This window comes from Prionailurus viverrinus, chromosome D2 (assembly GCF_022837055.1).
Source record: "Prionailurus viverrinus isolate Anna chromosome D2, UM_Priviv_1.0, whole genome shotgun sequence".
In the NCBI taxonomy this organism is placed as follows: Eukaryota; Metazoa; Chordata; class Mammalia; order Carnivora; family Felidae; genus Prionailurus; species Prionailurus viverrinus.
The window spans coordinates 68123576-68136996 of record NC_062571.1 but is presented as its reverse complement, the minus strand read 5'-3'; the positions used below and the strand labels follow the sequence as shown (position 1 = coordinate 68136996).

The 13421-nt window shown below is 41.7% G+C and overlaps 1 protein-coding gene and 1 long non-coding RNA gene across 11 annotated transcripts in view; both read right to left on the bottom strand.

Annotated features, from left to right (window-relative positions):
* Positions 1-782: 782 nt before the first annotated feature.
* Positions 783-4410, bottom strand: LOC125147455 (uncharacterized). The gene is made up of 3 exons (XR_007145198.1): positions 3455-4410; positions 1204-1301; positions 783-1124 (listed from the first exon to the last, which is right to left on the bottom strand). It is a non-coding gene; the product is annotated as an uncharacterized LOC125147455 (long non-coding RNA).
* A 5357-nt stretch (positions 4411-9767) lies between these two features.
* Positions 9768-13421, bottom strand: part of ADD3 (adducin 3) — a 126498-nt gene continuing 122844 nt past the window's right edge. For 9 of the 10 annotated variants that reach the window (XM_047825307.1, XM_047825305.1, XM_047825308.1 and 6 more), the window contains 2 exons: positions 12636-12731; positions 9768-12003 (listed from right to left, as the gene is read on the bottom strand). In XM_047825307.1, the coding sequence (XP_047681263.1) occupies positions 11711-12003; positions 12636-12731 (389 nt within the window). In that variant the 3' untranslated portion in view covers positions 9768-11710. The remainder of the gene's footprint in view (positions 12004-12635; positions 12732-13421) is intronic. The other variant, XM_047825311.1, reaches the window with a different exon arrangement.

The window sequence follows — 13421 nt, the reverse complement described above, 5'->3', positions numbered from 1 at the left end:
AGGTGTGGTTCAGTACTGTGCCTTTTATTATTCAATACTGATATAGGATTTAAAGATCACATTTCCCTTAATTTACCATAGTGTTTGACTTTCTGAGTTTTTAGTAGTTTATGATTCAAACTTTGGAAATATAAAAAAGAGTCAAGAGGATAAAAAGCACTTTTAATTTTTTTTTTTTTTCAACGTTTATTTATCCTTGGGACAGAGAGAGACAGAGCATGAACGGGGGAGGGGCAGAGAGAGAGGGAGACACAGAATCGGAAACAGGCTCCAGGCTCTGAGCCATCAGCCCAGAGCCCGACGCGGGGCTCGAACTCACAGACCGCGAGATCGTGACCTGGCTGAAGTCAGACGCTTAACCGACTGCGCCACCCAGGCGCCCCAAAAAGCACTTTTAATCCCAGCATCGAGAAGCCACCACTGTGGCTGTTTGTGTTCTTTCTGGTCTTTCCCCTACGAAGATGAAATACGTAGTATTTTTAATTTTTCAAACCATGGAAAGAATTTCACATGCTGGAGTTTTCCTCCCATTTACTTGTACATATTCCCATTCCCTCTCCGTTACTACTAACCATTATATTGTGAGTATATTCAGGTTTTTCTTTCTTTCTTTTTTAATTTTTAAGGTTTATTATTGAGAGAGAGAGAGACAGAGACAGAGACAGAGACAGAGAGACAGAGAGCTAGCAGGGTGGGGCAAAGAGAGAAGGAGACATAGAATCCGAAGCAGGCTCCAGGCTCTGAGCTGTCAGCACAGAGCCCGATGTGGGGCTCGAACTCACGAACTGTGAGATCATGACCTGAGCCGAAGTTGGATGCTTAACCCACTGAGCCACCCAGGCGCCCTTCATAAAGGACCTTTCTAGATTGCCAAGATGAGACAGTTAGGGCCACAAAGCTCACAGATGGCCCACACCCTGTGTGATGGCACTCAGCTGTCAAGGGGCAGAGAGAGCTAGGAAAGGTCGGCCTTGTTAACAAGGGCCCCAAAGTCCGTTGCTCCCCTGAACACGACTTGGTATCACAGTGATCTGTCCAGTCCTGTGGGATTCTCCAGAAAGCTGCCCTAGGTCCAGGCGCTCCCCTTGATCTCGAAGGAAGTTGCCCCTCTGGAGCTTCCTTGCCTGGGAGGAACGATCATGACAATTGTCTCATCCATCACCTTCCAGGGCACAAACCACACCTCCCAATGCCATTTCTTACTGGAAAAGGGCAAGTTACACAGGGCTATCTACTCATTCCTCGTCATCTTCGGTCCTTTTTCAAAGATTGGAAGTCTGGTCACAGTTGTACAAAGAATTCTGGAAAGTATAAGAATGACAACATTTCAAATGGATAACAGTGAAAGGGATAAGCTAGCTAGAGTTTAATCTTTTTCCTAATATGCATTTTCTTCCAGCAGATAAAGGAGATGAGGGGGCGGGGAAAGCGGTAACACCAACAAAGCTAACATTAATTCAGGGCTTACTGATACTGGGGTAAGTTTTGTGTATATTATAATCCTGCTTAATTTTTATAACCGCCCAAAGAAGAATTTTTAAAACTGCCCCAAACCGCCCATTTGATAGAAAAGCGAAGAGCTAGGAATGAAAGTCAGATCTCTAGGACTCCAGGGCATAAACTCTTAGTTTTGAAACTATCATGCTTTGTTGTCGGACAAAGAAAAAGAATGCTACAACAATGTCGGATGTGGAAGTTGCAGGGTATTATTGGTATTAATTGTTTAATAAGACAATGTGACAGGTCATATGCCATATTCTAGCACCAAAATGACTTGAGAGGGAAAGAAAACGTGAGCCTAGGGCAATGTCAGTTTATTTAATTGATGTCTGCTGTCCCCAGAGATTCACGTAAATTAAGATGACAGGACAGCAGTTATCTTTTGGAATCAAAGACCACAGAAGTATAAGCTCTCAAGTTTGATTATGTCGGTTAGAACCTAAGGTTTGCCACTAATTGTGTGACGTCAGGCAGCTACTTTAAACTTTAGTTTTCTTATTGGTAAAATGGGATAATAGCATCTACCTCAGAGGTTTGTTATATTAAATTAATGCATCCAGGGGTGACTGGGTGGCTCAGTAGGTTAAACATCCGACTTCGGCGCGGGTCATGGTCTCATGGTTCGTGGATTCGGGCCCCGTGTCAGGCTCTGTGCTGATAGCTCAGAGCCTGGAGCCTGCTTCAGATTCTGTCTCCCTCTCTCTCCGCCTCTCCCCCGCTCACACTCTGTCTCTCTCAAAAATAAATAAAAATGTTAAAAAAATAAATTAATGCATCCATCTTAAGCACTTGGTGTTTAGTAAATTCTAGCTATTACATTTAACCCACAGAGTTAGAATGTGTCAATGATATCTATCAATGACAGCAGCCTTCAGTTAAATAAATAATTATCGGCAACACGCCACTTGGAAAACCACACTGGGGTTCAGGATGTGGTGTGATATCACTGTCCATTTAAAAACATATCTGTAGTAGTTTGCTAATACAAAGACCAATCAACACTCTTTGTGGATTCCCCAAGTTGTCCTTGGGTTCCTAACCAAAACCTCATTGTGCACTTGCACAGGAAGCCCCTCCCCACCCTGGATTAGTGAACGCCTGCCGGGCTGCTCAGGCAATTTGCCAGGGGGGCAAACTCTGCCTCACCCGGAGGCCACTTTACCCTGAGAGACACAGGTTGGGGGAGGCTTCTCTGACATTGCTACAAGCTCTAACACTTGATTTTCCTACTAGCTGAGAAGAAGGCTGCATTTGGTGAATAACCTGGCATGACAGTAAGAAACAGACTTGGAGTCTGAATCCCAGATCTGCCACCTCCTGGGTGCCCATGTAAGAGAAGTTACTCCGCTGCTGTCTAAACCTTGGGTTCCCTTCAGTGGCATTAACCCTACGGTGCAGATCGGTGGATGAAACGAGATAATGTAATTCAAACACGTAATACAATGCCTACACAGGGTAGGCACTTGATAAACCGTGGCAATGATTTGCCTTACAGGTCAGACTAATCACGTCAACCAGGACTTTTATCCTAAGCCACTTCCCGACTTTCACGATTTCGTATATACGAGAGCATCTTTTTGCTAAACACGTATCATTCACCGTGTCATCAACGTGAACCGTGCTGTCTATTGTGAGCCATAGAAATGCAGATTCTATTTTTGGCCAGGCACGGCGGAGGACAAAAGGATGGGCAAGGTACAGTCTCTGTGCTCCCAGAGCGCCCGAGCTGCTAGAGGAGACAGATACATAATCGATAATGTTAATTTAAGACAGGCTGGGAGAAGTATGATCCCAAAGTACTACTGGAGTTCGTAAAGGAAGAAAGTCATTCTGATGAAACATCCTCCGTCAGGTGGCGGAGGATGCCAGGAGAGCCAGGAAGGGACCTGAGAGGGTGCAAGCCCTCTTCCAGGTGTGTGGGTTAGGAAGACGGGTGGAGAGAGGGTCTGCTTACCGGGGAGGAGGAGCGGGGGTTCTGTGGACCACTGCTGGCTTAGAGGGCTGAGTGATTCAAGCAGACACTGATGACAGGTCTGAGCTCCTACGGGAGAGGGCCCAAGGAAGCCATTCTCTCTCTAGCAGCAGGCTGGAGGAGTGAACAGAGAGGTCATAATTTGGGCAAGTGCGGCAAGAGGAATCAGAGAGGCCTTCCGAGTCACGGCAAAAGGCGATGACCACCGCCAGCCTCATGGAGGATGTACCTGGTGGAATCAAAGCTGTTTGGCTAAACGCACAGCCTCACGTATTCCAGGAGGAGGGAGACACCACTCATTCTCTTCAACCCAGTTGGTACTCGTGGGGAGCATCTTGTGGTGACTCCCGGTAGGGGGCCAGAGTCGTCGCCAGAGCTAATTTTTGTGGTGACACCGTACCTTCAGATAAGGCAAGTGAGTTCACGAGGAACATCGGGCCGGATTCACAGCTAGCGTTTTGGTAGCTCGTTGGCCATTGCTAGCCCTCCCAGGTAGGTTCTGGTGTGGAATAGTAACAAGATGCTCCCCCTGCCCTGCAGCACTCTTACATGGCTGTCTGCTGTCACAGGGGGCTGCCTCCGCTGGGACAGTCGGGCCAGGCCCCTTCCGGTCTCTGCAGCACAGCTCTCCCTCCGCGGCTGGAGCCCCTGGCCCCCCTCCCCTGGCTGTGGCCTCCAGGACCAGTCCCGATGAGGCAGGAGGAACTAAGGCGGCTCTAGCTCCGGGGCTCTGGGGACTCACTCAGCATTAAGCCACGCCTGTCTCTGGGCCAGTCATGACCTTGTGTCTAGGCTCCAGCACAGCCTTGCTCCTGGAATTCTGAGTGGTATCGTGTGCCTCGGGTCTGACAACAGGATCTCCATCTGTCATTCTCCTTCCATCTGAGTTCCTGTCCTGAGGAACTATCCCCGGGCCCCTTAAGCTGGAGATCCTGCCATTGCCCCACAGGAAGCAGAGGAAGGGCTGCTCTTGCAGCCTGTGGCTGGGGCTCCGGCAGCATGCTAGGAGACTTGCAGTCCCGCTTTCCTGCTCCGGATTCCTGACTGGGACGTACACTTCCCCGACGAAGACCACTTTATCGGACCGTGCTTTTGGTCGACTGCCATGTCGCCCGGGGTCCGTGTTTCACCTGCTGGCCTGGACTTTCTGGGCCTCGGCCCGAGCCGTTCTCCCCAGCCTGACTTTGCTCGGTGAGTGGGGTAGGATTCCAGAGCTCGCCCCACCCAGCCTGCCCTGTTCCTGTGCAGTTAATTGAGCCACGCTCAGCCTGACTTTAGCGAGTGCACGAGCATGTAGTCTTGCCCAACATTAACCTAAAGGTCAAAGCGGAGACATGAGACCATACCGATACAAAATCATTTCCTGTAAAAGATATTTTAAAAACGAAGAGTCTCAATTACCACACAACAAAGTATTTTAAAAGGCCAAACAGAGCCAAACATCGAGGGCTGTGGAAGCCTCCCCTCGCCCCCGTGGGCCAGCAGCTAACATTTTGGAAAACGTTTTTGGTGGTCTTAATAGCCCCAGATTACCTTCATTTAAGTTGAAATGATTGCAGCCAACACTTCTAAACTAGAAATTGGGTAGGAGGTAATCGTTAACCTTAACCAGTGAGCCTAGTAAACACCCCCGGAAGAGTAGGCCTGTGCCCGCCATTAAGCTGGCCGTATCTGCCCGCTCGCTCCTCAACCCGAGCGGTCACCTATTCCGAAGTCAAAGTCTATGAAGCCGGCCACCACTGAAATCCAGCCCCTGGAGCATTACTCAACAGGAAAGGGTGAGTTATAGAACGCAACAACGACTTCCTCCACAGCTCCCGCTCAGAACCTATTGCTTTTGGGAAAACCGATTAGTTTAGATCCTGCCTGTGAGAAAAAATGCTCTTACATCAAGGACAGACACCAGACTGGCAAATCCTTGAAGAGGGTCTAGCAGCACTGCAGCCCCAGGCGTGGGCTGGGACAGTCACTGCCAACCTTTTTTAAACCCAGGAAAGGTACTTGAGGCCAAGTGTACCAGGGGGAACTCCACAAAACTGTCTACCTCTCAACTCCTGAATTTTATAACCATACCACTTTCTCGTTTCCAACCCATCCGTGAGAATATGACTGCTGTGGGAGATCCAAGCTTTTCTTGAAAAACCTCCAGGCTAAATATCAACCTGAAGGGACACTGGACTGAGAAGTCCAACTAAATGATACTCCAAATTGGTCTGTCCCCAGGGCTCTTAAATTTCCTGGCTTTTTGAGGGGCAGTCTGTTCTACAAGTAGACAAACAGTGAGGACACAATCCTGTCTACAAGATTTTAGACAAGATTTTGTACCGCATACTGGTTGTCATTTTGAAAGCAGAGCTAAAAAGCTTTGGAATCATTCTGTAGAAACTTCATATTTATCAGTGCACCTCCTAGCTAGATTAATACTACCATTCTGCTTCCTCTTTTGCCTTTTACCGAATTAGATTAATACAATTAATGCTATTGATTCTAAGGTATGGAGTTTAGCAAAGAACTAGTATTCTGGCGAGTGATGGGGGTTACCTGGGACTGAAAATGAGGGTTTTTTGGTGTGTGTGTTTGTTTTTACTATTGTAAGCAAGGTCAAAGCTGGCCCTGGAGGATGACAGATCCTAAAGCTGTTTGTGTAGGAATAAAACAAAAGCTAGCTTAATCAAGAACGTTCACCATTGCTTCAGTATCAAGACTTACCCAACAGAAATGATACAGGTCTTAAAAATAACTATGGGTTGGCTATGTATCCATTTATCTTCTTGCTGGATAAAATACATAACTTTTTTGCTATGAAGTAATATCAAAAGGTACCAGAGTTTGTCACGTAAGGTATAAATGACATTTATAATATTTCAGGTTGCAGCAGTAAAAACAGCATTTTGATTAACTTGGGAAAATGCACAAAACTCTCATAGACATCTTACAGACTTGAAGCTTTAAGGAAAACAATTATTGATTACATAATATACAGGCTCAGTCCTGCAATATATTTCTCTCAATGATTTCCATAGTAACATTTTAAGCATTAATTTGCAGGGCACTCTAGAATGTGTATGTGTTCCCAGGTTATGATCTGATGAGCTTCTAGGGGAAATTATGGTACAGCAGAAGAGCGGGAGATACAGACTTGAAGCCCTTTGCCTAAATCCTGGCTTAGCAGCCTCTGAGCTTTATGTTAGGTGAGCACAGCTTCTCTGAGGACAGATTCTTCTTAAGTCAGAGCAAGAAAACCAGGCTGAAGGAATGGAGTAATCTGGTACCTATAAATCTTCCTCAGCCTTAAACGGTACCCAGCAATCCATAATCAGAATCAAGTCCCCAATGGAGGTTCAAAGATATTTTGAAGAAAAGTTCCCGCAATGAATTAAAAATAAATTTAGACCCAGGATTGCCCTCTGATGATCATCTCCTTAGAAATGAAATCCCTTTGAAAACCAATGAACCTACAAGTTTTTTCTATCAGAACTTCCCCAAAAGGCTTATCCTTGTTCTGATCGCCAGCATGCACACTAGATTTTTCTCCACAAAAGATCGTCTTCAAATATATTCATTTAAATAAAGTTGTATGCAAATTAATGTAGACTTCGAAGCTACTTCTAGAACTAGGGGTGCCTGGCTGGCTCAGTTGATGGAGCACGTGACTCTTGATCTCAGGGTTGAGAGTTCAAGCCCCACACTGGGCCTAGAGCTTACTTAAAAAATAAATTAGGGGTACCTGGGTGGCTCAGTCGGTTGTGTGTTCGACTTCGGCTCAGGTCAATATCTCATGGTTTGTGAGTTTGAGCCCCGTGTCAGGCTCTGTGCTGACAGCTCAGAGCCTGGAGCCTGCTTCAGATTCTGTGTGTGTCTTTCTCTCTGCCTCTCTCCTGCTTGTGCTCTGTCTCTCAAAAATGAATAAATGTTGGGGTGCCTGGGTGGCTCAGTTGGTTAAGTGTCCAACTTCAGCTCAGGTCACAATCTCACGGTCCGTGAGTTCGAGTCCCGCATCGGGCTCTGTGCTGACAGCTCGGAGCCTGGAGCCTGTTTCGGATTCTGTGTCTCCCTCTCTCTTTGACCCTCCCCCGTTCATGCTCTGTCTCTGTCTCAAAAATAAATAAACGTTTAAAAAAATTAAAAAAAAATGAAAATGTAAAAAAAAAAAATTAAAAAAAATAAAATGTTAACTTTTTTTTTTTTAAATAAAACTACTTCCATAACTAGATTAAGCAGTCTGAAAGTTTTTAAAATGACATTTTCCTTGGAATGTCTCTCCTTGTCCCCAACACTGAAAATCAAAAAGGAAAATAAATAAAGCCTCTTGTATCTTAATCAAAGATATAGAGATACCTTGTCTTCCAGGAGTCATGGTGAAGGTGTAAGGGCTGGTTCTTAGCCTAAAGGATAATATCACCATAGGCCATTCCTGCTTTGCTGGTATTCATCAATTTCTTCATTCTTGGGGTGATTTGTTGAAAAAAGAGAAAAGTCCCCCAAATCAAAAGTTAACATTTTATCCCAAATCTATACCCCATCTTCTATCAAAACATGAATTCACAATGGATGGACTTACAATCCCAACTAAAAAAACCTCACAAAAAATGTACCCTGGAGCCACATTGGGTCTGGCACACATCTGTCACTAATTTTAGAAATCTGAATTTTTATGGGTGAAATAAATGCTAGCACCTCCTTTTCATTTTCTGTAAGCTTTAGTCTCATTATCTACAAAATGAAAATAACATCTACTTGGTTGGATGTTGGGAAAGCCAAATTAGATAGTACACAAAAAGCACTTAGCATAATTTTTGATAACAGAAGGCATTAAAAAAGAGAGATGTTATCAATTACCTCCCCAGTCAAAACATGCCAATTATTGAAGGAAGCATTTTATCTCCACTCACGGGCATGAAGAGTAATTTTCTACCATGGTTTCTGAGACATCACTTCAAAAATTGTTTCATCGTGTTCACCACAGGCATTAGAGTCCTTGCTGGTGGTGTTTTTATTGGTGAAATGGGATTTGCTATGACAAAACGTTGAGAATAGTCTAGTGAGGAGAATGATAAGCAACAAAGGAAACGTCTCCTCTTCTAAGTTCTGGGTATTTCACAACAAACATGGTGCCTACAGACTAAAGCGAGGGAAGTTAAAACTCAAAGGACTAGAAACAGTGGATTGTTAGGTCTATTACACCCTCTAGTGGCCAAAAAGAAGATTGTTCTCTTAAAAATCTTGGTTTGGTCAAGATAGCAACTGGATGCGTATGTATCACCCTTGAGTTTAAAAAATAACCAGCTTGCCTTTATGCGCTTTTTACCTTTGTATTTACTCCATGCTGAATGAAAATACTAAGCACTAGAGGACAAGGCACAGGCAGCACACCTCTCATCCTAAATCAATTCTCAAATGTAACTAGAGTTAATCGTCTTTGTTGCTTTATGGAAGGGAATTTTGAAATGTGCATCTTTCTAAAGCAGCAATTTTTCACCACAGGGTTATTTACAAGCCAAGGTAATAATTAAATATGCCCAAGACTATGAATCTATTCTTCTCTGCCCAAACCCTTCATTTTTATAATGGGTAATTATAGTAAAAACTTCAATTAACCAGAACCCTCAATTAACATGATTTCCCTTCTTGCACTCTATTTTTAGGACAAAGTGGAAAAAAAAATCACAAGAAGTCGTTCATGTGAAGGACTGGGTTTGGAAATCTTCTAGGATGAATTATACTAAGTAGGAAAAAACCCACATTCACACCGTGATAACCAATATATAGGAGACCCATCTATTTATAGATCATCAAGAGCTGGAAGGGAATAGCTTTATTTTATTTTGAATGTTAATGTGCTGGAATTATAACCTATTTTCTGTTTTTTGTTTTACTGTCACATTGTTGCATAAATAAAAGGCAAAGAGAAGGGTAATGTATAAACTCAGCATATGTTCTGCAACATTTTCTATTCTATTGTCCACAAATCTGAACAGGAGAACTGAGACAGAATCAGACCTAAGTCCTTCAAAGGTCTTTAGATCCCAGAGACACAGTTAAGGTCACCTTACACTACTGAGACAAAATATAGGTCACTTGGGGAACATTTCTTCTACCATGAGAGCTGACATAAGAAACATTTTTAGATAGCGAATTTTAAACTAATTTGAAAATAAATTTACCAGGACATCACTTATTCAGAAGCAACAGTCCTACTCACAATCTCACCATAGTAAAAAAAAATTCCACATTCCACAAAGGAATTCAGGCTAAGCAACCACCCCTGAATTAAAAGGTCATGATGCCAAATCCATCTATTTAAAATACTGTTTATTTGTGATTTAACATTAATTAGCATTACATCTAAGAGCAATATCAGATAACATTTATACATTTTCCACAGGACACAGAGGTTCATTGGCTCATTCTTTATGCCAAAGCAAGTAAATAGAGGCATTAGCAAAAGGTGCAAATAGTTCACTGTTGCGTTTAAAAAATATTTATGCACATTGCATTCATTTAAGATATATATATATTTAAAAAGTTATGGAAAAGCATAGTTCACAGGTTACTGTTTCTACATACGTTGTAATACAACATAAATGATGTAGAACATAAAAAGAAATCCTCAAATACAGAAGTAAGCAACTGAAAGTTTCTGCTAAGAGATTAAAACACTGATTCCAGTAGTTAGTGAGATCCAGAATGAAATTTCCAGGCTCCGTTTCAGCTTTGCATCATCGTACACATACGGCCAAACAGAACCAGCTGCTCCAGAACGCACTGTCATGTGTAATGTGATTTTGACACGCCAACTCATCCTCCAGAAACACTTTGGATTATTTTCACCCACCGACCATTTCGGATCATCGATTTTACATTGATTTGTGACATCACTTCGGTGAAGGGGAGAAAACTATATTAAGTCTAGGTTTAAATTTGTATTTACATTAGAAAGAAAGTTAACTGAAATAAGGTGAGAAAATTTTGCAAAAATCAAGAAGTGGTAGGTTTTCTCGTTGGGGGATCAGACCCACTGATTTCTTCTAGTGCTGCTTCTAAAGATACAGAAGTTAAAAGGAAACCAAGAGACACGATGATTTTGGCAGAGAAGCAGAATTTTAGAAATCTGGGACATGTTCCAAATAAACCTATGCTTCAAATCCTATCGTGACTGTGGGTCTTCATCAAACTAGAATTCTTGGCATGACACCGCTTTTGTTCCCTTCATTTTTCACTTTCTCTCTTCCTTTTCATTTGTTTCCCTCATGAGACCATCTTCATTCATTAGCAATACTAAGAGAAAAATACATTATAAGGTTCAAATGTGAATCTAGTTATACCTTGAAATGCTTTAATCTCCTTTAGATACCAAGTGCCTGGATTCTTGAATTAGATTTAAGCATACTTAGTACGAAGCAGCTTCAAATATGCTCTACTGTTATATGATTGGCTAATATGCTTATGATGCTTTTATATTGAATGGTATACAAACATCTCAACATACAAAAATCGTTTTTGCCAGAGTTAAACTAAATAACCCATGTACGTGTACAAAATCCCCTTTGTTGAAAAATAAGGGGCTTTCTCAACTAATAAAAAAGGAAGTTTTCAAAAATTATAGTTTACTAAAATGATTTCTTTTTTTTTGGCAAAGAAAGTTACTTCAGGTGAGGAAGTTTTATACTATGAATAAAATTCCAGATGAATCTTTTCTTAAATTTTTTTTTAAAAAAATTCTGTGCCAGTGTATACTAATGCTATAGATTCTTAGAAGCTTTTAAAGCGTTCTGTTAATGCCCACTGAAACAATGGGAACCCAAAAGGTACAGTCAATAATCGTGGTAAAAAATTATAATCTGATTACCCAGTGAAGCAGGTGTTGAGAAATAAAAATTCTCTCACTTGTGCACTGGTATTTCGTTTCCAACAGATACTATGGAGAAGGCCTGAAGTAATTCAGACAGATATCTGTTTGTGGTGAATCATAGTAATACTTCATGAGGGCAGAGCTAACTAAAACCAGCAATTATTCAAAAATTCAAAACCTTTTTTGGACATACAAAATGAGAGATGAATTTGAAGTTCTTTTCATACTATGTTTTTCTTTTAGTAAAATCCCTTTCCAGTTCTTAAAGTCCAGTTTGCTACATACCCCCAGTCTTCTCTACCACTGCATATTAATTATCAACTTAAGTGTGGTATTTAAATGTGCAATGTCACATTGTAATAATCATAATTATAAAAAGAGTTAAGTTAGGCTTCAACTTTCTCCTTTTTTTTGTTCTTTTTCAGAAAAGAAGGAGTACGGAATTTCTTCTTTTTCTTGGATGGCGATTTTGAAGGGGAGCCTTCAGGTGACAGGACTTCTTCAATTTTTTCTGGAGACTTAATGGTAATCTCGATGTTCTCTATGGTCGTGCTTGTGGTTAATCTACTCACTCGCTTCGCAAGCTCATCTTCAACCTCATGCATATCATCCTTGCCATTCACCACCATGACGGGCACCTCCATGGAGATGAAGCTCTTGGAAAATAGCTCATGGTTTTCTACAAAAGGGGAGGGTTGGGTTGTTGTTGTTTTTTTTGGTTATTTTACATAGTTAACATCTTGGCTTTATTTTACAAAACTGAACTGATTTATGTAGCAACGTACTAAGGCATTACTTAAGTTTCAGTAAAGACAAATCATTACCTTAACATACTATGGATCTATTGGCACGAAGCTAGATTTTCTTAAATAGTATAAAGGGGAAGGGGTCAAAGTTGTTAGACCAAAGCATGGAGGCTAGATAAGTCTGGTTTGATGATCTGACAGTTGCATTGTAAATCAAGTCAGTATAAACAAGGAAGACAACATGTGTTTTTCTTGAATTTGGCAATCAAAACTGGAAAGATTTCATGCTCCTGATTGGAAGATGTAGGACAAACCACTTTTAATTTCACAAATTCTTAAGAACTACCAGTTGCCAAAATCCAGATTAAGGTAAGTCAACATAAACACTGAACAACACCAGCACACCACTTGGTGAAAAAATATATAAAATTATTGGGAGCTTTAGGTAAAATCCATGGCAAACTCATTGCAATCGGGTGTTCAATTTCCTTACGTGAAGACAAACGACAGAGGACAAACTCTTAAGACTAACTCAGTGAACGCTATGGGAAGTTACAGTGAATACCTTCTAATTTTTCAGGGATATTTTGCGGTGACTGAGTTTGAGACTGAATTTGTGAAACAGATGAAGCGTCATCTGAGAGTAATTCCTGCTCAGCATCTGTTGGACGAGAGTTTAGTTAAAAGCCATGCAAAACAAAGAAGCATAAGGTTTCGGGAAGGTTAGTGCATACGTCAAACGCCTGCAGACACATGATAAACTCTTCAGCAGTGAGCTAAGTATACTAACGGCTACCCCACGGATCGATAACTGCGCATTAAGAGGAGGTGAATGTGCGAACACTTCTGACTCTGCTAACAGTAACTTTACATACGTGCTTAGTAAGGAAGCATGGCTACGGGCAGCCCAGGCAAATAATACGTAAGCATTTAGCTTTTGCTAGAGTGTTAGAAAACCAAAATATATTGAGCAGCCGGGTGAAAAGAATTAGGACGCCTCACCAATGATGCTGCGTTCATGAGGCAGAATGCCTCCAAATTTTCAAACAATATCCAATTAGTGATTTCTGTCAGAGCAGTATTAGTGAGCTAATTCAGAAAGCCATAATGAATGTGGAAGAAACTATTTATAAAAAAAAAAAAAAATAGAAGCTGATGGTTCTAGAGTGCAATATTTGTTACCTGGCATCTTTAGGCTTTCAAAAAATAAGAGATTAAAGAGGGACATTTTACAAAATAGAAAAATAGAGAAAGTCTCTAACCTTAGGTTAGAATAAACAAATCCAATAATATCACTTAGAATATTTAATGTCGTCAGGATGACTCCCTTTGTGACAAAGGCACTAACACA